Source organism: Pelodiscus sinensis, chromosome 18 (genome assembly GCF_052426305.1).
Source record: "Pelodiscus sinensis isolate ZL-2025 chromosome 18, ASM5242630v1, whole genome shotgun sequence".
Lineage (NCBI taxonomy): Eukaryota > Metazoa > Chordata > Testudines > Trionychidae > Pelodiscus > Pelodiscus sinensis.
Genome location: NC_143069.1, coordinates 894254 through 916834, shown reverse-complemented (window position 1 = coordinate 916834; position 22581 = coordinate 894254). Strand labels below are relative to the sequence as shown.

General features: G+C 67.3%; 1 protein-coding gene across 12 annotated transcripts in view; it reads left to right on the top strand.

Moving 5' to 3' along the window:
- RYR1 (ryanodine receptor 1) overlaps positions 1–22581 on the top strand; it is a 154298-nt gene that overhangs the window by 97248 nt on the left and 34469 nt on the right. For 6 of the 12 annotated variants that reach the window (XM_089769837.1, XM_089769833.1, XM_089769836.1 and 3 more), the window contains 14 exons: positions 2087–2101; positions 4065–4235; positions 4504–4563; positions 4647–4784; positions 5032–5144; positions 6129–6225; positions 6934–7043; positions 8199–8250; positions 9380–9451; positions 9525–9624; positions 9782–9861; positions 12530–12606; positions 12882–12955; positions 13842–13859. In XM_089769837.1, coding sequence (XP_089625963.1) covers positions 2087–2101; positions 4065–4235; positions 4504–4563; positions 4647–4784; positions 5032–5144; positions 6129–6225; positions 6934–7043; positions 8199–8250; positions 9380–9451; positions 9525–9624; positions 9782–9861; positions 12530–12606; positions 12882–12955; positions 13842–13859 — 1177 coding nt within the window. The remainder of the gene's footprint in view (positions 1–2086; positions 2102–4064; positions 4236–4503; positions 4564–4646; positions 4785–5031; positions 5145–6128; positions 6226–6933; positions 7044–8198; positions 8251–9379; positions 9452–9524; positions 9625–9781; positions 9862–12529; positions 12607–12881; positions 12956–13841; positions 13860–22581) is intronic. The other 6 variants (XM_089769842.1, XM_089769841.1, XM_089769838.1 and 3 more) reach the window with 3 other exon arrangements.

The window sequence follows — 22581 nt, the reverse complement described above, 5'->3', positions numbered from 1 at the left end:
CCCGGTCCGAGTGACCCCCCGCCCGGTCCAAGTAACCCCCTGCTCCGTCCCGCGGGCCCCCCGCCCAGTCCAAGTGCCCCCCTGCTCTGTCCCACGGGCCACCCCCGCCCGGTCCGAGTGACCCCCCCGCCCGGTCCAAGTGCCCCCCTGCTCTGTCCCACGGGCCACCCCCGCCCGGTCCAAGTGCCCCCCTGCTCCGTCCCGCGGGCCCCCCCGCCCGGTCCGAGTGACCCCCCACCCGGTCCAAGTGCCCCCCTGCTCCGTCCCACGGGCCACCCCCGCCCAGTCCAAGTGCCCCCCTGCTCCGTCCCACGGGCCCCCCCGCCCGGTCCGAGTGCCCCCCTGCCTTGTCCCTCTGCCCTGTCCCATCCCGTCCCGTCCCAAGGGCGCCCCCAGCCTTGTCCCTCTGCCCCGTCCCATCCCGTCCTGAGGGCGCCCCCACCTGGTCCCCCCCAACTGGTCCCGAGTGTCCCCCCTGCCTGGTTCCCGTACCCTGTCCCGAGGGCCCTCCCGTCCTGTCCCGTCCCGAGGGCGCCCCCACCCGGCCCCCCACCCCATCCTGAGGGCTCCCCCTGCCCTATCCTGAAGGCGCCCCCATCTGGTCTCCCCGCCCAGTCCCCCTGTCCCGTCCCTGCTGCGCTCAGTGGCTGCAGCTGGCCAAGGGGCAGATGGAGAAGCCATCAGCTGCCCAGGACTCAGCGCCCCCGGACCCTGGCTGGGCCAGTCCCAGGAGCCGCCCGCGGCCCCGTCCAGCCCCCCAAGCGAGCTGCCAGGGGCCGAGAGCCTCCGATCTGCGCTGGGGGGGGCGAGTCCCCGGCCTCCAATCTGTACAGGGGTGACGGCGCGTTGGGTCCCCGACCCTGCACCCCCGCAGCAGCCAGGGCAGGTGCCGCCGGCCGGTCCAACGGGGGGGTCACTGCTCCTCCGGGTCCAGCCCAGCACAGACGGGAGGTGGCCACAGGAGTCGGGGCCAGGCAGCCTCAGCCCCCTGGGACGGGCCCCTGGGCCCCTGGACCCCAGCCCCCCCCAGCCTGTCCCCTTTGTGCTTCCAGCCCCAGACTGCCCTGCCCCCAGGCCCTGCCCCCAGCCAGGTGTCCGTCTCCGCCCCGTCACGGCTCACAGGTGGTGCCCACACTCGGCTCCTGGGCGATCCCCCCAGCCCCTTCTCGGGGGCCCCCCCTGCGGCGGTGAGACGGCCCTTTCCCCGGGGCCACTCCACTGCAGAGACCCCCCCCATTGGGGGGCCCCTCTCATCTGGGGTCCCACCCCTCTTCCTCCGGGACGGCGCCTCTCAGGGCCTCCAGCCGCCTGCCTCCGCCGTGAGCCCCTCGGGGGGTCCCCTGGCCCCGGGCCCCCTCCCAGCGGGACTAGCGCCCCCCTGCTCCCCAGCCCAGAGCGAGCCCCAGCCAGCGCCCACAGGAGGGCTGTGGAGCTTTGAACAGCAACGGATCCCTCAGGCCAGTCGCCTGGACCCCTCAGTCCACACGTCAGCCTCCGATCTGCGCGGGGGGGGGGGGGGCAGAGACCCAGGCTTCCGATCTGCAGGGGGGGGGCAGAGACCCAGGCCTCCGATCTGCAGGGGGGGGGCAGAGACCCAGGCCTCCGATCTGCGCGGGGGGGGCAGAGACCCAGGCCTCCGATCTGCAGGGGGGGGGCAGAGACCCAGGCCTCCGATCTGCGCGGGGGGGGGCAGAGACCCAGGCCTCCGATCTGCGCGGGGGGGGGGGCAGAGACCCAGGCCTCCGATCTGCGCGGGGGGGGGGGGCAGAGACCCAGGCCTCCGATCTGCGCGGGGGGGGGGGGGCAGAGACCCAGGCCTCCGATCTGCGCGGGGGGGGGGGGCAGAGACCCAGGCCTCCGATCTGCGCGGGGGGGGGGGCAGAGACCCAGGCCTCCGATCTGCGCGGGGGGGGGGCAGAGACCCAGGCCCCCGATCTGCGCGGGGGGGGGGCAGAGACCCAGGCCTCCGATCTGCGCGGGGGGGGGGGGGGGGCAGAGACCCAGGCCTCCGATCTGCGCGGGGGGCCGGGCCCATCTAACCCGTCTCTTCTGTCTTGTCTCCCCTTCTCCTCCGTCCGGGGCCTAGTCTGGAGATGGCCAGGTAGCGTCCTGCTCCTCCGCCCGCGCGGCCGCATGGCGCCTTGTGGCTGAGCCGCCAGCCCCCGCCTCCGCCCCACTGAGCAACCCGCGGCCTGCATAGCCCCCTGACCCCCGCCCCCCCGCCCCCACTACCCCAGCCCCCGCCTCCGCCCCACTGAGCAACCCGCGGCCTGCATAGCCCCCTGACCCCCGCCCCCCCGCCCCCCACTACCCCAGCCCCCGCCTCCGCCCCACTGAGCAACCCGCGGCCTGCATAGCCCCCTGACCCCCGCCCCCCCGCCCCCCACTACCCCAGCCCCCGCCTCCGCCCCACTGAGCAACCCGCGGCCTGCATAGCCCCCTGACCCCCGCCCCCCCGCCCCCCACTACCCCAGCCCCCGCCTCCGCCCCACTGAGCAACCCGCGGCCTGCATAGCCCCCTGACCCCCGCCCCCCCGCCCCCCACTACCCCAGCCCCCGCCTCCGCCCCACTGAGCAACCCGCGGCCTGCATAGCCCCCTGACCCCCGCCCCCCCCCCCCGCCCCCCACTACCCCAGCTCACGGCCTGAATAGCCCCCTGACCCCCTGGCTCCCCCCCGCCCCCCACTACCCCAGCTCACGGCCTGAATAGCCCCCTGACCCCCTGGCTCCCCCCCCCCCCCCCACTACCCCAGCTCACGGCCTGAATAGCCCCCTGACCCCCTGGCTCCCCTCCGCCCCCCACTACCCCAGCTCACGGCCTGAATAGCCCCCTGACCCCCTGGCTCCCCCCCGCCCCCCACTACCCCAGCTCACGGCCTGAATAGCCCCCTGGCTCCCCCCCCCCCCCCACTACCCCAGCTCACGGCCTGCATAGCCCCCTGGCTCCCCCCCGCCCCCCACTACCCCAGCTCACGGCCTGCATAGCCCCCTGACCCCCTGGCTCCCCCCGCCCCCCACTACCCCAGCTCACGGCCTGCATAGCCCCCTGACCCCCTGGCTCCCCCCGCCCCCCACTACCCCAGCTCACGGCCTGCATAGCCCCCTGACCCCCTGGCTCCCCCCGCCCCCCACTACCCCAGCTCACGGCCTGCATAGCCCCCTGACCCCCTGGCTCCCCCCCGCCCCCCACTACCCCAGCTCACGGCCTGAATAGCCCCCTGGCTCCCCCCCGCCCCCCACTACCCCAGCTCACGGCCTGAATAGCCCCCTGGCTCCCCCCCCCCCCCTACTACCCCAGCTCACGGCCTGAATAGCCCCCTGGCTCCCCCCCGCCCCCCCCCCACTACCCCAGCTCACGGCCTGAATAGCCCCCTGGCTCCCCCCCACTCCCCCCACTACCCCAGCTCACGGCCTGAATAGCCCCCTGGCCTCCTGGCTCCCAGCACACTCAGCCCCGCCCCCCGTGCCTGGTCAGTGGACATGGGGCAGGCTCCATGGTGCCACCATGGGGCGTGGCCGGGGGGTTGCCCCTCGCCCCGGCTGTCGCTAGCCTGCAGCAGCATGCCTCGTCCGACCTGGCTTGGCCCCCCAGCCTGGCGCTCTCCAAGCGGGGGGCAGGATCCGGCCCTTGCCCCCCGCGACAGCCGGCCGGGGGCAGGACGGGGTCGCAGGCGCGTTATGCTGCCCTGCCTGCTCGGCTGCCTGTGTGGCTGTGGGGGCCAAGCGGTTCGTGTGCCCCCCCAGGCTGTCTGTAAGCTCTGCAGGGCTGGTCCCGGGAGCGGTGGGGGGGGGATTCCCGGCGGCCCCCTGCTGAGGGGACGTGGGTCCAGGCCGGAGCTCGCTGCCTGTCCCGGGGGAGTGGGGCCGTGCTTGTGCAGAGGGGCTGGGCAGAGGCCGGTTTCTGAATGGTCAGCGCCCCCCCCGAGCAGCGTCCTGGGGGGCTGCCCCCCAGCTGAGCTCTCCCAGCCCCCCAGCCGTTGCAGAGTGGCCCTGCTCGCGGCGGGGGTGGGGCTGGCTGGAGGCAGAGGGCCGAGGGGGAGGCTCTGACCCCCCGTCCCCCCAGGCGGGCAGCTCGGAGCAGGAGCGGACCAAGAAGAAGCGGCGGGGGGATCGCTACTCCGTGCAGACCTCGCTCATCGTGGCCACGCTGAAGAAGATGCTGCCCATTGGCCTCAACATGTGCTCGCCCACCGACCAGGAGCTCATCGCGCTGGCCAAGGGCCGCTATGCCCTGGTGAGCGGGGGCGGAGCCGGGGAGGGAGGGGGCGGGGCCAGGGAGAGCAGGGGGCGGGGCCAGGGAGAGGGGGCGGAGCCAGGGAGAGCAGGGGGCGGTGCCAGGGAGAGCAGGGGGCGGGGCCAGGGAGAGCCAGCAATGGAAGCAGATGGGGCTGTTGCCCTTGGGCACAGTGAGTCGGGAGAGTCTCCGGGGGGGGTGACTTGTACTGGGGGTGTCAGGGCTCCCTGGGGCCCCCCCGGCTGACAGGCTCCGTGCCCCTCCCCAGAAAGACACGGACGAGGAGGTGCGGGACGTCCTCAACAACAACCTGCACCTGCAGGGCAAGGTGAGTGCCCCCCCGGCCCCATGGGCCATGCCCCCCAGGCTCCGCCCTCCCCCTTCGCCCCAGTGACCGTGTCCCCCCGGCAGTGCGAGAACCCGGCCTCCATGCGCTGGCAGCTGGCCCTGTACCGCGAGATGTCGGGCAAGGCCGAGGACGCCAACAAGCCCGAGAAGATTGTGCGGCGGGTGCAGGAGGTGTCGGCCGTGCTCTACCACCTGGAGCAGGTGAGGGGCGGGGCGGGGCCGTGCTCTACCACCTGGAGCAGGTGAGGGGCGGGGCGGGGCCGTGCTCTACCACCTGGAGCAGGCGAGGGGCGGGGCGGGGCCGTGCTCTACCACCTGGAGCAGGCGAGGGGCGGGGCGGGGCCGTGCTCTACCACCTGGAGCAGGGGCGGGGCGGGGCCGGGCCCTGCTCTGCCGCCCGGGGGGAGGGGTCGCGGGGCCAGGGGCTCTAACTGCCCCGTCCCCGCAGACCGAGCACCCCTACAAGTCCAAGAAGGCCGTGTGGCACAAGCTGCTGTCCAAGCAGCGCCGCCGCGCCGTGGTCGCCTGCTTCCGCATGACGCCGCTCTACAACCTGCCCAGGTCAGGCCGCCCCCCCCCCCGGTCCCCCCGGCAGGCGAGCCGCCCCCCCCCGTCCCCCCTGCCGGCGAGCCGCCCCCCCCGGTCTCCCCGGCAGGCGAGCCGCCCCCCCCGGTCCCCCCGGCAGGCGAGCCGCCCCCCGGGTCCCCCCGGCAGGCGAGCCGCACCCCCCCGGTCCCCCCGGCAGGCGAGCCGCCCCCCCCGGTCCCCCCTGCCGGCGAGCCGCCCCCCCGTCCCCCCTGCCGGCGAGCTGCCCCCCCCGGTTTCCCCTGCCGGCGAGCTGCCCCCCCCCGTTTCCCCTGCCGGCGAGCTGCCCCCCCCCCGTTTCCCCTGCCGGCGAGCCGCCCCCCCCCAGTTTCCCCTGCCGGCGAGCCGCCCCCCCCCTGGCCCCCTCGGCAGGCGAGCCGTCCCCCCCGGTCCCCCCGGCAGGCGAGCCGCCCCCCCCCGGTCCCCCCGGCAGGCGAGCCGCCCCCCCCGGTCCCCCCGGCAGGCGAGCCGCCCCCCCCGGTCCCCCCGGCAGGCAAGCCGCCCCCGTCCCCCCTGCCGGCGAGCCGCCCCCCCCGTCTCCCTGCCGGCGAGCCGCCCCCCCGGTTTCCCCTGCCGGCAAGCTGCCCCCCCCCGGTCTCCCCTGCCGGCGAGCTGCCCCCCCCGGTCCCCCCGGCAGGCGAGCCGCCCCCCCCGGTCTCCCCTGCCGGCGAGACGCCCCTGCCCAGGGAACTGTCCCCCCGGTCCCCCTGCCCAGGGAACTGTCCCCCCCCGGTCCCCATGCCAGGCGAACCGCCCCCCTAGGCGAGCCGGACCCCCACAGTTCCCTCCCCAGTCCCTCCACCAAGGGAGCCACTGCCCCCCCCACACTCCCCCTGCCAGCAAAGCTGTGCCCCTTTTGCCAGCTCTGGGCCCCAGGGTGCAGCCTGGAGGGTCCAGGCCAATCCGTGGCCCCATGTGGCCCCGTGGCCCCGCCAGGTCTCTCATCTGCCCCTCCCCCAGGCACCGGGCCTGTAACATGTTCCTGGAGAGCTACAAGGCGGCCTGGATGGTGACGGAGGAGCACGCCTTCGAGGACAGGATGATCGACGACCTGGCCGTGAGCCGGGGCCCGGGGGGAGGCCAGAATGAGCCGCCTGCATGCTCAGCCCAGGGGCCCGACCCCGCCCGACTCCAGGGGCCCGACCCCACCCAGACTCCAGGGGCCCGACCCCGCCCAGACTCCAGGGGCCCGTCCCCTCCCAGACTCCAGGGGCCCGTCCCCGCCCAGACTCCAGGGGCCCGACCCCGCCCAGACTCCAGGGGCCCGACCCCGCCCAGACTCCAGGGGCCCGTCCCCCGCCCAGACTCCAGGGGCCCGACCCCGCCCAGACTCCAGGGGCCCGTCCCCCGCCCAGACTCCAGGGGCCCGTCCCCCGCCCGACTCCAGGGGCCCGTCCCCGCCCAGACTCCAGGGGCCCGTCCCCCGCCCAGACTCCAGGGGCCCGTCCCCTCCCAGACTCCAGGGGCCCGTCCCCTGCCCAGACTCCAGGGGCCCGTCCCCCGCCCAGACTCCAGGGGCCCGTCCCCCGCCCAGACTCCAGGGGCCCGTCCCCCGCCCAGACTCCAGGGGCCCGTCCCCCGCCCAGACTCCAGGGGCCCATCCCCGCCCGGGCTGGGGGCAGAGGTGGCAGTGGCGGGACCCCAGGAAGGGGTGGGAGAGGGGCGGGGCGGGCCCCTGGGTTGGGTGGGGGAAGGCCGGGCGGGCCAGGCTCTCTCTGGCCCGGTAGGTTCCCCGCTGCTGACTATGCTGTGCCGGGGGGGGTAGAAACCAGGCGAGGAGGAGGAGGAGGAGGAGGAGGAGCAGACGGAGAAGAAGCCCGACCCCCTGCACCAGCTCATCCTGCACTTCAGCCGCACGGCGCTGACTGAGAAGAGGTGGGCGCCTGGCAACCAGCCCGTGGTGCAAACTGCCCCTTGGGCCCCAGAGCAGGGGGCTGGCGCCAGGAGGGGGCTGGGGCCTACTGGTTAGAGCAGGGGGGCTGGCGCCAGGACTCCTGGGTTCTCTCCCTGGCGCCAGGAGGGGGCTGGGGCCTACTGGTTAGAGCAGGGGGGCTGGCGCCAGGACTCCTGGGTTCTCTCCCTGGCGCCAGGAGGGGGCTGGGGCCTACTGGTTAGAGCAGGGGGCTGGCGCCAGGACTCCTGGGTTCTCTCCCTGGCTCCAGGACGGGGCTGGGGCCTACTGGTTAGAGCAGGGGGGCTGGCGCCAGGACTCCTGGGTTCTCTCCCTGGCGCCAGGAGGGGGCTGGGGCCTACTGGTTAGAGCAGGGGGGCTGGCGCCAGGACTCCTGGGTTCTCTCCCTGGCGCCAGGAGGGGGCTGGGGCCTACTGGTTAGAGCAGGGGGGCTGGCGCCAGGACTCCTGGGTTCTCTCCCTGGCTCCAGGAGGGGGTGGGGCCTACTGGTTAGAGCAGGGGGGCTGGCGCCAGGACTCCTGGGTTCTCTCCCTGGCGCCAGGAGGGGGCTGGGGCCTACTGGTTAGAGCAGGGGGGCTGGCGCCAGGACTCCTGGGTTCTCTCCCTGGCGCCAGGAGGGGGCTGGGGCCTACTGGTTAGAGCAGGGGGGCTGGCGCCAGGACTCCTGGGTTCTCTCCCTGGCTCCAGGAGGGGGTGGGGCCTACTGGTTAGAGCAGGGGGGTGGCGCCAGGACTCCTGGGTTCTCTCCCTGGCTCCAGGACGGGGCTGGGGCCTACTGGTTAGAGCAGGGGGCTGGCGCCAGGACTCCTGGGTTCTCTCCCTGGCGCCAGGACGGGGCTGGGGCCTACTGGTTAGAGCAAGGGGGCTGGCGCCAGGACTCCTGGGTTCTCTCCCTGGCTCCAGGACGGGGCTGGGGCCTACTGGTTAGAGCAGGGGGCTGGCGCCAGGACTCCTGGGTTCTCTCCCTGGCGCCAGGACGGGGCTGGGGCCTACTGGTTAGAGCAGGGGGGCTGGCGCCAGGACTCCTGGGTTCTCTCCCTGGCTCCAGGAGGGGGTGGGGAACAGGGCCTGTCTGGAGCGGGTGGTGGTGGTTGACTGGCCCGTGCGCTGCCTTTCAGCAAACTGGAGGAGGATCGCCTGTACATGGCCTACACCGACATCATGGCGAAGGTGAGCCTGGGCCCACGGCTGCTCTTCCCACCTGAGGGCCCCAGCGTGGCCCCCTTTCCCTTCTCCAGATGTTTGGGTGAGCGTCCCCAGCACAGCCCGGCCGGCTCGTCCCGCTCGGCAGAGGAGCTGGCTCCGAGCCCGGCTCACTGGCGTACAAGCAGCAGAGAATTTGACTCCCTCAATCCCCCCAACTTGCAGTGTGCTCAGACCTTTCCCCCACACGGTTCCACGAGGTTCAGAATAGGACCCTAGTCCGAACTACCTAGTTCGAGCCCCGTGTAGCCGCGCTGCACGGGGTTCGAAGCAGCGGGGATTTAAAAATGGCGGCTCCCCGCTTATGCAAATGAAGCCCGGGAAATTCAAATCCTGGGCTTCATTTGCAAGTGCGGTATGCCTACATTACCCCCTAGTGCGAACTAGGAGGGTAGCGTAGACAGACCCTTTGTAATGTTGTAGTCGGAGTAACAGCTTTGTTTCTCTGAAGTAGTAGCACGTGTTTCTCTTTGGAGTAGCTTCATATTCCACATGTAGCATTGCTGGAGTAACAAGGTACTAACAGTTACCGTGTTTCCAGAGCAATGGTGTCGTATCCCTGGAGTAATAACAAAGTAACAGTGTGATGTCTCTGAAGTAACGCTGTGCTGATGGCCCAGTATCTCTGGAGTTGCATTGTGATGTCTCTGGAGTAACGGTGTACTCACTTTCTAGTATCTCTGGAGTAACGGTGTACTCACTTTCTAGTATCTCTGGAGTAACGGTGTACTCACTTTCTAGTATCTCTGGAGTAACGGTGTATTCACTTTCTAGTATCTCTGGAGTAACGGTGTACTCACTTTCTAGTATCTCTGGAGTAACGGTGTACTCACTTTCTAGTATCTCTGGAGTAACGGTGTACTCACTTTCTAGTATCTCTGGAGCTGGTAGTGTATCTCTGGATTAACCATGTATTAGCAGTTTGGTTGCTTCAGAGGAACGTTTAGTATTTCCCACGTACTGGTGTGTCTCTAGAGTAACAGCGTACTAGCAGTGCGGTCTCTCCAGAGTACTGGTGTAGTATCACTGGAGTAATAGCCTAGTCTCCAGGTGGGGGGTGTATCTGGCTCCAAAGCACTCCTCCCCTCTCCCCCAGAGCTGTCACATGGAAGAAGGTGAAGAGGAAGGTGGTGAGAAAGAGGAGGAGGAGGCCGAAGGCTCCTTTGAGGTAGGTGACCCCTCCCTTGGGGCCTGGCCCGGCCCTGCCTGCCTGCACTGACCCCCATGTCTCCTCCCCACAGGAGAAGGAGATGGAGAAGCAGAAGCTGCTGTACCAGCAGTCGCGGCTGCACAACCGTGGGGCGGCCGAAATGGTCCTGCAGATGATCAGCGCCTGCAAAGGTGAGATGGCCCCGGCATGTCCCTTGTGCCCGGGCCGGCGTGGCGGGGGGGAGCGTGTGGGGGCAGGGGCTGCTGCTGTCACACCGGACGCCCGCGGGGGTTCAACTCTGCGCCGCGTCGCCTGCCGCACGGTGACCGGCGCCGCTTTGCTTGGCAGGGGAGCCGGGCGCCATGGTGTCCTCCACCCTCAAGCTGGGCATCTCCATCCTGAACGGCGGCAACGTGGAAGTGCAGCAGGTACGGCCCGGCGTCGCGTGGCTCCCGGGGCCAGGGCCCTGCACCTCCCCCAGGCCCCCGCCAGCCACGCTCTGAGTAACACTCGAGTCATGTCAGCAGCGTGGTAGTAACCCCTGAGTAACGGGGGAGGTGGGCCGTGCCCCCGACAGCTCACGATCCCCTCTCCAGGTTTTGGGAGTCTGCGGTGCTGCAGGGCCAGTTGTGGTTTCAGGTTTTCCAGTGAATTAAGGAGGTAACCAGGGCCTGGGGCCTGAGTAACAAAGGGAGGATGCGCTAACATCTTCCCAAGGAGCGAATATTCGCTGAGTACTGGTGGAAAGTGCTGTGTAATGGCTGAGTAGCAATGGAGTACGGGCTGAGGAACGCATATGCAGGGAGGGTGTGCTCGGTAACTAATGGGGCTTCAGAATAACGAGGGAGGACAGGCTGAGTAACAAGGGAGAGCAGGCAGAGTAATGGCTTAGTAACGAGGAAGATTGCGCTGAGTAACAAGGGACAATGGGCTGAGTAACAAGGGAGAGCAGGCTGAGTAATGGCTTAGTAACGAGGAAGATTGCGCTGAGTAACAAGGGAGAGCAGGCAGAGTAATGGCTTAGTAACGAGGAAGATTGCGCTGAGTAACAAGGGAGAGCAGGCTGAGTAATGGCTTAGTAACGAGGAAGATTGCGCTGAGTAACAAGGGAGAGCAGGCTGAGTAATGGCTTAGTAACGAGGAAGATTGCGCTGAGTAACAAGGGAGAGCAGGCTGAGTAATGGCTTAGTAACGAGGAAGATTGCGCTGAGTAACAAGGGAGAGCAGGCTGAGTAACATGCTGAGAAATGAAGGAAGATGGGTTGAGTAATGGCCTAGTAGCAAAGGAGCAAGTGCTGAGTAACGAGGGAGAACTGACTGAGTAGCAAGAAGGGGGGGATGAGTCCTGGCTTGGAGTGCCCTGAGCGCCCGCACGTCATAGCGCTCGGCCATCAGCCCGGCTGCACTTGCCGCAGGCTGCCATCCAGGGGGGTCAGTCGGGGGCTGTCAGGATCCAGGAGGCCCTGCAGGAGAGCTTCCACCCCGAGGAGCCCACAGAGCCACCCCAGTCCTCCCTCACCTCCTTCCACTTACCCCTCCCTGGCCCCCCTTCCTGATGTACAAGATAAAGGACACGTGTGTTCAAAAATAGAAACTCTCTTTATTTAACAAAACGGGGGGGAGGGGGGGCCAGGAGTACCGGAAGTTCGAATTAGAAAGCCTAATTCAAACTACCTACTCTGTGCCGTGTGTAGCCGCGGGCACGGAGTCCGAACTACCGGGGATTTAAAAAGGCGGCGCCCGGCAAGATGCAAATGAAGCCCAGGATATTTAAATCCCGGGCTTCATTTGCAACTTCGATTGACTCCATTAACCACCCTAGTTCAAACTAGGGTGGTAATGTAGACATACCTGAGGAGAGGACAGGTGGAGTATGGAGGGGAGGACAAGGGGAGTATGGAGGGGAGGACAGGCGGAGTACGGGGGGGAGGACAGGCGGAGTACGGGGGTGAGGACAGGCGGAGTACGGGGGGGAGGACAGGCGGAGTACGGCGGGGAGGACAAGGAGAGTATGGAGGGGAGGACAGGCGGAGTACGGCGGGGAGGACAGGCGGAGTACGGCGGGGAGGACAGGTGGAGTACGGGGGGGAGGACAGGCGGAGTACGGCGGGGAGGACAGGCGGAGTACGGCGGGGAGGACAGGCGGAGTACGGGGGGGAGGACAGGCGGAGTACGGCGGGGAGGACAGGCGGAGTACGGGGGGAGGACAGGCGGAGTACGGGGGTGAGGACAGGCGGAGTACGGGGGGGAGGACAGGCGGAGTACGGCGGGGAGGACAAGGAGAGTATGGAGGGGAGGACAGGCGGAGTACGGCGGGGAGGACAGGCGGAGTACGGGGGGGAGGACAGGCGGAGTACGGCGGGGAGGACAGGCGGAGTACGGGGGGAGGACAGGCGGAGTACGGCGGGGAGGACAGGCGGAGTACGGCGGGGAGGACAGACGGAGTACAGGGGGGAGGACAGGCGGAGTACGGCGGGGAGGACAGGCGGAGTACGGGGGGGAGGACAGGCGGAGTACGGCGGGGAGGACAGGGGGAGTACGGCGGGGAGGACAGGCGGAGTACGGGGGGGAGGACAGGGGGAGTACGGCGGGGAGGACAGGCGGAGTACGGGGGGGAGGACAGGCGGAGTACGGGGGGGAGGACAGGCGGAGTACGGCGGGGAGGACAGGCGGAGTACGGGGGGAGGACAGGCGGAGTACGGCGGGGAGGACAGGCGGAGTACGGCGGGGAGGACAGACGGAGTACAGGGGGGAGGACAGGCGGAGTACGGCGGGGAGGACAGGCGGAGTACGGCGGGGAGGACAGGCGGAGTACGGGGGGGAGGACAGGCGGAGTACGGCGGGGAGGACAGGGGGAGTACGGCGGGGAGGACAGGCGGAGTACGGGGGGGAGGACAGGGGGAGTACGGCGGGGAGGACAGGCGGAGTACGGGGGGGAGGACAGGGGGAGTACGGCGGGGAGGACAGGCGGAGTACGGGGGGGAGGACAGGCGGAGTACGGCGGGGAGGACAGGCGGAGTACGGCGGGGAGGACAGGCGGAGTACGGAGGGAGTAATTGTGGTGGTGTAGCTCAGAGCGCTGCCTTGTCCCTGCAGAAGATGCTGGACTACCTGAAGGAGAAGCGGGAGGTGGGTTTCTTCCAGAGCGTGCAGGCGCTGATGCAGACGTGCAGGTGAGTGGGACCGTCCGTCTGTCCCTCCAGCCGAGCTGGGCCCCGCGCCCGGCCCCCCGGCCTCTCGTTTTACCAGCCGCTCCCCCCAGGGACCCTGAGCCGCGGGGAGCCAGGCGAGGGGGCTCCCGGGGAGTCGATGCCCGTCCAGCCCCCCAGCAATGCTTGCCACGCCCAGCGCGTGTCCAGAGCGGGGGCGCGGTGCCAGGCTGCGCCCCTCCCTAGTGGGGCGGGGGGGGCCACCCCCTCGCCCTCCTCTGACCCCCGGCTCCCCGCAGCGTCCTGGATCTCAACGCCTTCGAGAGGCAGAACAAGGCCGAGGGGCTGGGCATGGTGACAGAGGAAGGAACAAGTGAGTCTGCCCCGCCCCCGGGACATGGGCCCCCGCCCTGCCCCCCATCGCTGCCCCGCCCCCGCCCTGCCCTCCTCTCAGCCCCCTGCCCCCCATCGCTGCCCCGCCCCCGCCCTGCCCTCCTCTCAGCCCCCTGCCCCCCATCGCTGCCCCGCCCCCATCTCAGCCCCCAGCTCCCTCATCTCTCCCCCTGCCCTGCCCCACATCGCTGCTCCCACCCCCACTCTGCCCCCATCTCAGCCCCTAGTCCAGCCCCCATTGCTGCCCCCGCCCTGCCGCTCTCTGCTCTGGCCCAACCCCCCATCTCAGCCCCTCCCAGCTGCTCTTGGCCCCCGGCCCAGCCCCCTGTCTGCCCCTGCCTACCCGCCCATCTCAGCCCCCGCCCAGCCGCTCTCTGCCCTCTGCTCTGGCTGCAGAGAGTGGGCAGCAGCCCCGGGGACCCCAGCCCCCAATTCCAGCAGCCCCGGGGCAGGATCACGAGGGGATCGTGGCCAGGGCATTTGAATCGGGGGTGGGGCAGGCTCTGGGGTCACTGCCTAGAGGAGGGGGGTGGGGCTTGGGGGGACAGTGAGAAGAGGCAGGGCTGCCTGGCGATGCCTTCTGGTACCAGCTGGTCTCCTGGGACTGGGCCCATCTAGCCCGGCATCCCGTCTCCGCGGGGGGAGCCCGTGGCTGAGCTCTGAGAGCACCCGGCCCCTCCCACCCTGGGTTTGTGTCCCCCCCCCCCCCCCCGAGTGCGGTGCTGCTATTAATCCGGACCGTAATAACGCCCTCCCCACCCCCGCCCTGCCCGCCACGACTCCCACCGCATATTAATGCCCTTAATCTGGTTGTACTCACCTCCTCTCTCCCCTTCTCTCCTCTCCCCCCCCACCGGTGCCCCCAGTCATCCGTCGGGAGAATGGTAAATAACCCGCCTCGGGCGCGTTTCTCCAGCATCGCCTGGCTCTGTGTCCTAACCCGCTGGGTCCATCGCCTGCCAGGGGCTGGTCAGAACCCTGCCCCCCCGGGCCGACCCGTCCATCACGGGGAGGGGGGGGCTAGGGAGGGGCAGGAACAGCTCCGTCTTTGTTACTATAGGGCAGCTTGTGAGTGCCGGCCTGTGTGTGCCGGTGTGTGTTTAAGGAGCTGGCCTCGATGTGCTGTTATTGTAGGGTTGCTGCGGGGGGCAGGAGCTAAGCACGCCGGACTGTTATTGTAGGGTTGCTGTGGGGCGCAGGAGCTAAGCACGCCGGGCTGTTATTGTAGGGTTGCTGTGGGGGGCAGGAGCTAAGCACGCCGGACTGTTATTGTAGGGTTGCTGTGGGGCACAGGAGCTAAGCACGCCGGGCTGTTATTGTAGGGTTGCTGGGGGCGGCAGGAGCTAAGCACGCCGGGCTGTTATTGTAGGGTTGCTGGGGGCGGCAGGAGCTAAGCACGCCGGGCTGTTATTGTAGGGTTGCTGTGGGGGGCAGGAGCTAAGCACACCGGGCTGTTATTGTAGGGTTGCTGTGGGGCGCAGGAGCTAAGCACGCCGGGCTGTTATTGTAGGGTTGCTGCGGGCGGCAGGAGCTAAGCACGCCGGACTGTTATTGTAGGGTTGCTGTGGGGCGCAGGAGCTAAGCACGCCGGGCTGTTATTGTAGGGTTGCTGCGGGCGGCAGGAGCTAAGCACGCCGGGCTGTTATTGTAGGGTTGCTGGGGGCGGCAGGAGCTAAGCACGCCGGGCTGTTATTGTAGGGTTGCTGTGGGGCGCAGGAGCTAAGCACGCCGGGCTGTTATTGTAGGGTTGCTGCGGGCGGCAGGAGCTAAGCACGCCGGGCTGTTATTGTAGGGTTGCTGCGGGCGGCAGGAGCTAAGCACGCTGGGCTGTTATTGTAGGGTTGCTGTGGGGCGGCAGGAGCTAAGCACGCCGGGCTGTTATTGTAGGGTTGCTGTGGGGGGCAGGAGCTAAGCACGCCGGGCTGTTATTGTAGGGTTGCTGTGGGGGGCAGGAGCTAAGCACGCCGGGCTGTTATTGTAGGGTTGCTGAGGGGGGCAGGAGCTAAGCACGCCGGGCTGTTATTGTAGGGTTCCTGTGGGGGGCAGGAGCTAAGCATGCTGGGCTGTTATTGTAGGGTTGCTGTGGGGCGGCAGGAGCTAAGCACGCCGGGCTGTTATTGTAGGGTTGCTGTGGGGCGGCAGGAGCTAAGCACGCCGGGCTGTTATTGTAGGGTTGCTGTGGGGGGCAGGAGCTAAGCACGCCGGGCTGTTATTGTAGGGTTGCTGTGGGGCGGCAGGAGCTAAGCACGCCGGGCTGTTATTGTAGGGTTGCTGTGGGGGGCAGGAGCTAAGCACGCCGGGCTGTTATTGTAGGGTTGCTGTGGGGGGCAGGAGCTAAGCACGCCGGGCTGTTATTTTAGGGTTGCTGTGGGGCGGCAGGAGCTAAGCACGCCGGGCTGTTATTGTAGGGTTGCTGTGGGCGGCTGGAGCTAAGCACGCCGGGCTGTTATTGTAGGGTTGCTGTGGGGGGCAGGAGCTAAGCACGCCGGGCTGTTATTGTAGGGTTGCTGTGGGGCGGCAGGAGCTAAGCACGCCGGGCTGTTATTGTAGGGTTGCTGTGGGCGGCAGGAGCTAAGCACGCCGGGCTGTTATTGTAGGGTTGCTGTGGGCGGCAGGAGCTAAGCATGCTGGGCTGTTATTGTAGGGTTGCTGTGGGGGGCAGGAGCTAAGCACGCCGGGCTGTTATTGTAGGGTTGCTGTGGGGGGGGCAGGAGCTAAGCACGCCGGGCTGTTATTGTAGGGTTGCTGTGGGGCGGCAGGAGCTAAGCACGCCGGGCTGTTATTGTAGGGTTGCTGTGGGGCGGCAGGAGCTAAGCACGCCGGGCTGTTATTGTAGGTTTGCTGTGGGGCGGCAGGAGCTAAGCACACCGGGCTGTTATTGTAGGGTTGCTGCGGGCGGCAGGAGCTAAGCACGCCGGGCTGTTATTGTAGGGTTGCTGTGGGGGGCAGGAGCTAAGCACACCGGGCTGTTATTGTAGGGTTGCTGTGGGGCGGCAGGAGCTAAGCATGCCGGGCTGTTATTGTAGGGTTGCTGTGGGGGGCAGGAGCTAAGCACGCCGGGCTGTTATTGTAGGGTTGCTGTGGGCGGCAGGAGCTAAGCACGCCGGGCTGTTATTGTAGGGTTGCTGCGGGCGGCAGGAGCTAAGCACGCCGGGCTGTTATTGTAGGGTTGCTGTGGGCGGCAGGAGCTAAGCACGCCGGGCTGTTATTGTAGGGTTGCTGCGGGCGGCAGGAGCTAAGCACGCTGGGCTGTTATTGTAGGGTTGCTGTGGGGGGCAGGAGCTAAGCACGCCGGGCTGTTATTGTAGGGTTGCTGCGGGCGGCAGGAGCTAAGCACGCTGGGCTGTTATTGTAGGGTTGCTGTGGGGGGCAGGAGCTAAGCACGCTGGGCTGTTATTGTAGGGTTGCTGTGGGGCGCAGGAGCTAAGCACGCTGGGCTGTTATTGTAGGGTTGCTGTGGGGCGCAGGAGCTAAGCACGCCGGGCTGTTATTGTAGGGTTGCTGCGGGCGGCAGGAGCTAAGCACGCTGGGCTGTTATTGTAGGGTTGCTGTGGGGGGCAGGAGCTAAGCACACCGGGCTGTTATTGTAGGGTTGCTGTGGGCGGCAGGAGCTAAGCACGCTGGGCTGTTATTGTAGGGTTGCTGTGGGAAGCAGGAGCTAAGCACGCCGGGCTGTTATTGTAGGGTTGCTGTGGGGGGCAGGAGCTAAGCACGCTGGGCTGTTATTGTAGGGTTGCTGTGGGTTGCAGGAGCTAAGCACGCTGGGCTGTTATTGTAGGGTTGCTGTGGGAAGCAGGAGCTAAGCACGCCGGGGCTGGCTGGGGGCTCAGGGACCAGTGGCTGGGGGTTGGGGCATGGCTAAGTCCAGACGGGGCTTCAGAGGCCTGTGAACCCCTCCCCCGGGAGGACCAGGGCTCTGCCGTGGCTCCTGTGGCCACGTGGACCTGTGCTGCGCCGTGGCTCTGAGCCAATAGCCCTACGGCCAGGCTGCGAGTCGCGTCTGGTTGTGGCCGGGCCCCCGACGGCGCCGCACTCGCGCTGCTGCATCGGGGGCCTCAGTGTGCGGGGGGGGATCCCCGCCGAGGCCGCAAAGGCGGGTCCCCCCGCGCCGGGAGCCGGCTTTGCCCTTGAGCGTTGCGCCCGTCTCTGCCCCGGCCGGCGTCGGCCCAGCCGCTCGGAATCTCTCCCGGGACGGGCTGGTTGGACTCAGCAGGGGGCGCCGGTTCTGTCGGGCCCAGGGTTCTGATCAGCCTAGCAGGGGAGGGGGCGGGCGTGCTTCCGTGGCTCACGTGGCATGTCCCACAGCTCAGGCCCCGGGTGTGGGCCTTCCCGACCTGCGCTGCGCACTAACCGCACCCTGCCCCCTCGCCACGGGCCACGTTCCCCGCTCTCCTCAGGGACTCGCCCGCCCCTCTGAGACCTGGTCAGAGACCCCTCCTCTCCTGGGGCCGGGTCCCCGCCAGGCAGGGGCCTCGAGGAGCCGTAGCAGCAGGGCGTCTGCGCTGTCAACGTGGCGTCTTCACAGCCTCCCTGGTGTGGATGAGTTGCCTGCCGTCCCCGGCGTAACTCTGGGGTCGTCCCAGTGGTGGGGTGTCGGCATGGGGCCGTCGTGGGCGCTTTCCTGTAACACTCTGGGGTGCCCGGGTGTGACAGCACGTTGGGGGTCCCCCGTCTCCTGCACCCCGAAATGGCACAAACAGGCTGCACCAGCCGGGGGAATAGAGGAAGTTTATTGCCTCTCCAGGATACAGCACAGCACAGATGTAATCTGGTCACAGAGCTGGGCTAGGATGTCTCAGGCCCCCTTGAGATGGGGGAGACTGGGCCCCTAAACTCCAGCCCCTCTCCCTAGGCTGACTCCTCCATGCTCCCACACAGCCAGCAACTCACTAACTCTCTTCCAGCCCTGCCCCCCAGCCAGGGCAGCATCCACCTTCCTTTGTTCCTCTCCATGGGGGGTGTCTGGCCACTGGTTTGCATAGTGACTCATCCTGTTTTGCTGGGTCGTGGTACCCACGGCAGCCAGTGGGGGTTCCCCCAGAGCCAGCAGCATAGAAACCAGCCAGGTACCCCCACTACGTCACAGTTCTTCCCCCTCCGAGAGCGAACTGAGCAGGGTCACTCCGCTCGTGACCTAGGGAAGTTCGGGTCCTCTGCGTGGGAACCCGCCCTGGGGACATGGGTGCTCCCTTTGTCTCGGGCCGGCCGTGGCGAGGCCCCACATGAGCTGGCTTCCCTCTGTCCACTCGCCGCCCCGCTCCAGGGCGACTGGCCCAGGCCTGTCCTCGGGGGTCACACCCACCCTTCCACTGGCCTTGATCTCTGGCCAGGGTCTCTCGGGCCGGGGCCATGAGCCCAGTGAGCCTTCTCTGGACAGCCAGGGCGGCTCCCACCCCCGATGCTCCATCCAGGGAGGCCTTCCCCTCCCATAACTCTCTCAGCAAGCCCAGAGGGTCTATCTGGGGTAGAGACCCCCAAGCCACTTTCCTCCTGTCTTGGGCCTTCCCGCCCCTCTGGCAGGAGTCACAGGACCGGCAGTACCGCTGCACGGCTGTAAAGATTCCCGGCCAATAGAAGTGTTGGAGCAGCTTCAGCTGGGTGCTCCGGATCCCCCGGTGGCCCCCAACGGGGACGTCGTGGGCCAAATACAGCAGCTTGAGGCGATACTTTCGGGGGACGACCAGCTGCCGCTGGACCCCCCATGCCCTCACCTTCCTGGGGGGAGCCACTCACGGAACAGGAGCCCACGCTCCCGCAGGAATCTCTCCTGGCCACCTCTCCCCCGGGGCTGAGCTGCACGGAGGCCAGCCTGGTCCCTCAGCCTCTGCAAGGAGGGGTCTGCCTGCACCTCAGCCTGGAATTCAGCTGCTGAGGCAGGGATCGGGACCTGTTCCCCACCTTTGCCTAGGTCCGGAGTCCCAGCCTGGCTGGACCCCGTGTCCACTGGGATGGGACCCTGAGGACGCTGCCAGGAGTCCTTCCCTGGACCCACGTTGTCAGCCCCCCGCTGGCTCTGGCTCCGGGTAGTGACTAGAGCCCGCTGGGATTCATGGGGCCACTCCTCTAGGTCATTCCCCATCAGCACCTCGGTGGGCAAGTGCGGGTGCACCCCCACTTCCTTGAGGCCCTCCTTGGCCCCCCATTTCAGATGCACCCTGGCTACAGGCACCTTAAACGGGGACCCGTCTATGCCCTTCAGGGTCAGCTGCGCGTGGGGTAGTATCCGCTCCGGGGCCACTATGTCGGATCGGGCCAGAGTCACCTCCGCCCCCGTGTCCCAGAAGCCCGTCACCTTCCTACCATCCACCTCCAGGGGTATGAGGCACTCGCTCCGCAGGGGCCGTCCTGCCCCCACCCGGTACACGGAGAAATCCGCCTCCTGAGAATCAGACCTCCCAGGGGAGGTGCACTGAGCATCCTTCCCCTCTCTCTGAGCTGAGGTTTGCCTGCCAGCCCCTGCCTCTGGGGCAGCCTGCCCTTCCTCCCGCCCCAGCCAGTTAACCCTGGAAAGTCCCCGGTCCTGGGACCTGGTGCACTGAGCCCTCTTGTGGCCTTTTTGCCCACAGCGCTGGCAAGTTAGGCTTTGGGCTGTCTCTGTCCAGGCCCTGGCTGGTTCTCTGGGGCGCAGACGACCTGTTCCTTGGTCTCGCCCCGTAGTTGACTCCCTCCGTCGCTCAGCCGAGATCCGGTCTCTGCGCGATTCCCTTTCTCTCCGGGACTCCCGTTCACACCCGGACCGGCTCTCCGTGAACTCATCTGCCAGTCTCCCGGCCTCCTGGGGGTTCTCTGGTCTCCGGTCCTTGAGCCACAGCCTCAGTTTGGGTGGGCACGCTTCATAGAACTGCTCCATCATGACCAGCTTGAGCAGCTCCTCTGCGGTCTGGGCTCCGACTCCAGACACCCACTTGCGGCCGTATTGCGCCAGGCGGGAGGCCAGGTCCACATAGGTCTCCCGTGGCCCTTTCTGTACCCCCCGGAACTTCTTCCTGTACATCTCGGGGGTCAGCCCGAACTTGTGCAGCAGGGCCTCCTTGACTCGGTTGTAATCCCCTGGCTGTAGGTCCTCCAGCTGACTGAGCACTCCGGCCGCCTCCTGGTTCAGTGCGGGGATGAGCTCCTGCAGCCAGTCAGCTGGGGGGACCCGTTGCAGTCCACAGGCCCTCTCAAAGGAGCTGAGGAACCCGTCTATGTCGCCCACGTCCTTCAATTGGGCCACCATGAGCCTCTCCAAGCGTCTGGCAGTCCTGGGACCCTGGGGCCCATCCGCACTTGGCGCAGCCGGTGCCCCGCCGGTTCTCCGCTCTGCCATGGCCAGCTCATGCTGCCGCTGCCTCTCTCGATCTTGGCGCTCCTTCTCTCGGTCCTGGCGCTCCTTCTCTCGGTCCTGTACTTCCAATTCCTTCATCCGCAGCTGGATCTCCAGCCGCCGCAGCTCCGCTGGGCTGGCCCCTGCCCTAGATGGGCTACGGCTTGCAGGCCTCCAGGGAGACGCTGTCTCATCTCTCCTGTGGGTTCCAGCGCTCCTCCCCCTCTCTGAGCCTGACACACTCTCAGGGGGGGTCTGGCTGCTTCCCCTGGGGACAAGATCCTGGCCCTGTGGCTGGTCATTCTCTTCCAGCTGGGTAATCAGCTGGGCCTTGGTTGCTTTCCACACAGGCAAGCCCCTCTCTCTGCACAGCCCCACCAGCTCTGCCTTCAAGAGTCGGGCGTAGGCCATCTGCCCGCTGGGCCCCTCGGTGCAGACTCACCAGTCTAGTGCTGCAGCGCCCCACGATTCCCCGGAACCGCTTCGCTCTGTCTCCAGCACGCCTGGCTCCAGGGCTCTTGCTTCTACGGCGCCTTGTCGCTTGCCGCTGGGAGCTTCATCCACGGGGTGCAGTGGATCCCACTCCTGGCACCAGTGTGACGGCGCGTTGGGGGTTCCCCGTCTCCTGCACCCCGAAATGGCACAAACAGACTGCACCAGCCAGTGGAATTGAGGGTGGTTTATTGCTCCTCCAGCACAGCGCAGCACAGATGTAATCTGGTTACAGGAACTGGGGCTAAGAGGTCTCAGTGCCCCCCTTGAGATAGGGGAGTCCCAGCCCCCTCCCCAGCTCCTTCTCCCCTGCCTTCCAGCCAGGAACTAACTAACTCTCTTCCAGCCCTGCCCCCCAGCCAGGGCAGCATCCACCTTCCTTTGTTCCTCTTCATGGGGGGTGTCTGGCCATACTCGTTTGCATAGTGACTCATCCTGTTTTGCTGGGTCATGGTACCCACAGCAGCCAGTGGGGGTTACCCCAGAGCCAGCAGGTACCCCCACTACGTCACACCGGGCTGTACCTAGTATCGTCATGGTGCCTTTCTGCAGCGCACAGGGCGGCTCTCGGATCTTCGGAAGCACGTGGTGTCCTGTGGTAGCAATGTGGTACTATCCTTGGCGGGGGCTTTATAAGAGCTTATGGCGCTTCTGGGGTAACGATGGACGAGTATTTCACAGTATCTTCAGAGCGTCTGTGTAGTAACAGCCCTTGCAGCGTCTCTGTGCTAATACTGTAGTAGGGAACTGTAGCACTTGGTGTTCGCCGTGGCGCTGTAGTAGCAGTGTGGTAACAGCATGGTAGTATCTGTGCAGTAGTAACGCGGCAGCATTGTTGCACGTCTCTGTGCTAATACTGTAGTAGGGAACTGTAGCACTTGGTGTTCGCCGTGGCGCTGTAGTAGCAGTGTGGTAACAGCATGGTAGTATCTGTGCAGTAGTAACGCGGCAGCATCGTTGCACGTCTCTGTGCTAATACTGTAGTAGGGAACTGTAGCACTTGGTGTTCGCCGTGGCGCTGTAGTAGCAGTGTGGTAACAGCATGGTAGTATCTGTGCAGTAGTAACGCGGCAGCATCGTTGCACGTCTCTGCTCTAATTCTGTACCTGCGCAGTAACGCCAGGCCCCGGGCGTGGGGATCGTGGCACAGTGCAGCGGCAGGCCCAAAAGGGGGCGAATCTCTGAGATCCTAGGGGAGACGATGTGTAGGGAACTCTTCCTGCTCCCTCCCCCCAGCGCGTGAGCCTCAGCGGTCAGGTGAAAGGAAGCAAGAAGGGGGAGTCAATGGTGGGGGCATCCCAGCCACAAAGGGGAGGAGCAACCTCACGAAGAGCGGCAAAGGGGCGGGTCCTTAACGCTGCGCGGGGCCATACGAATCCGCCGGGCCGGGCGCCCCTCCCCCCCATGGCATTCGTACCAGCTGGAATGTGACCGGTGTGGCTGCCCCGCCACCCTGTGCCACTGGCCCAGTGAACCAGCCAGGACCCCGATCCAACTGGGCCCAGAGCAACAGACGACGCTTCCCAGTAGTAACCTGTGACCCTCAGCCTCCAGCTCGCAGTGCCCCTGCGGGACTTGCACTGTAGCCCTGCATTACGGGACGGCTCCGGCATTGGTCCAGCAGCTCTCTGCCTTTCCTCCTAGTGACTCTGCTGTACTCTGCCTTTCCTCCTAGTGCCTCTGCTGTACTCTGCCTTTCCTCCTAGTGTCTCTGCTGTACTCTGCCTTTCCTCCTAGTGACTCTGCTGTACTCTGCCTTTCCTCCTAGTGCCTCTGCTGTACTCTGCCTTTCCTCCTAGTGACTCTGC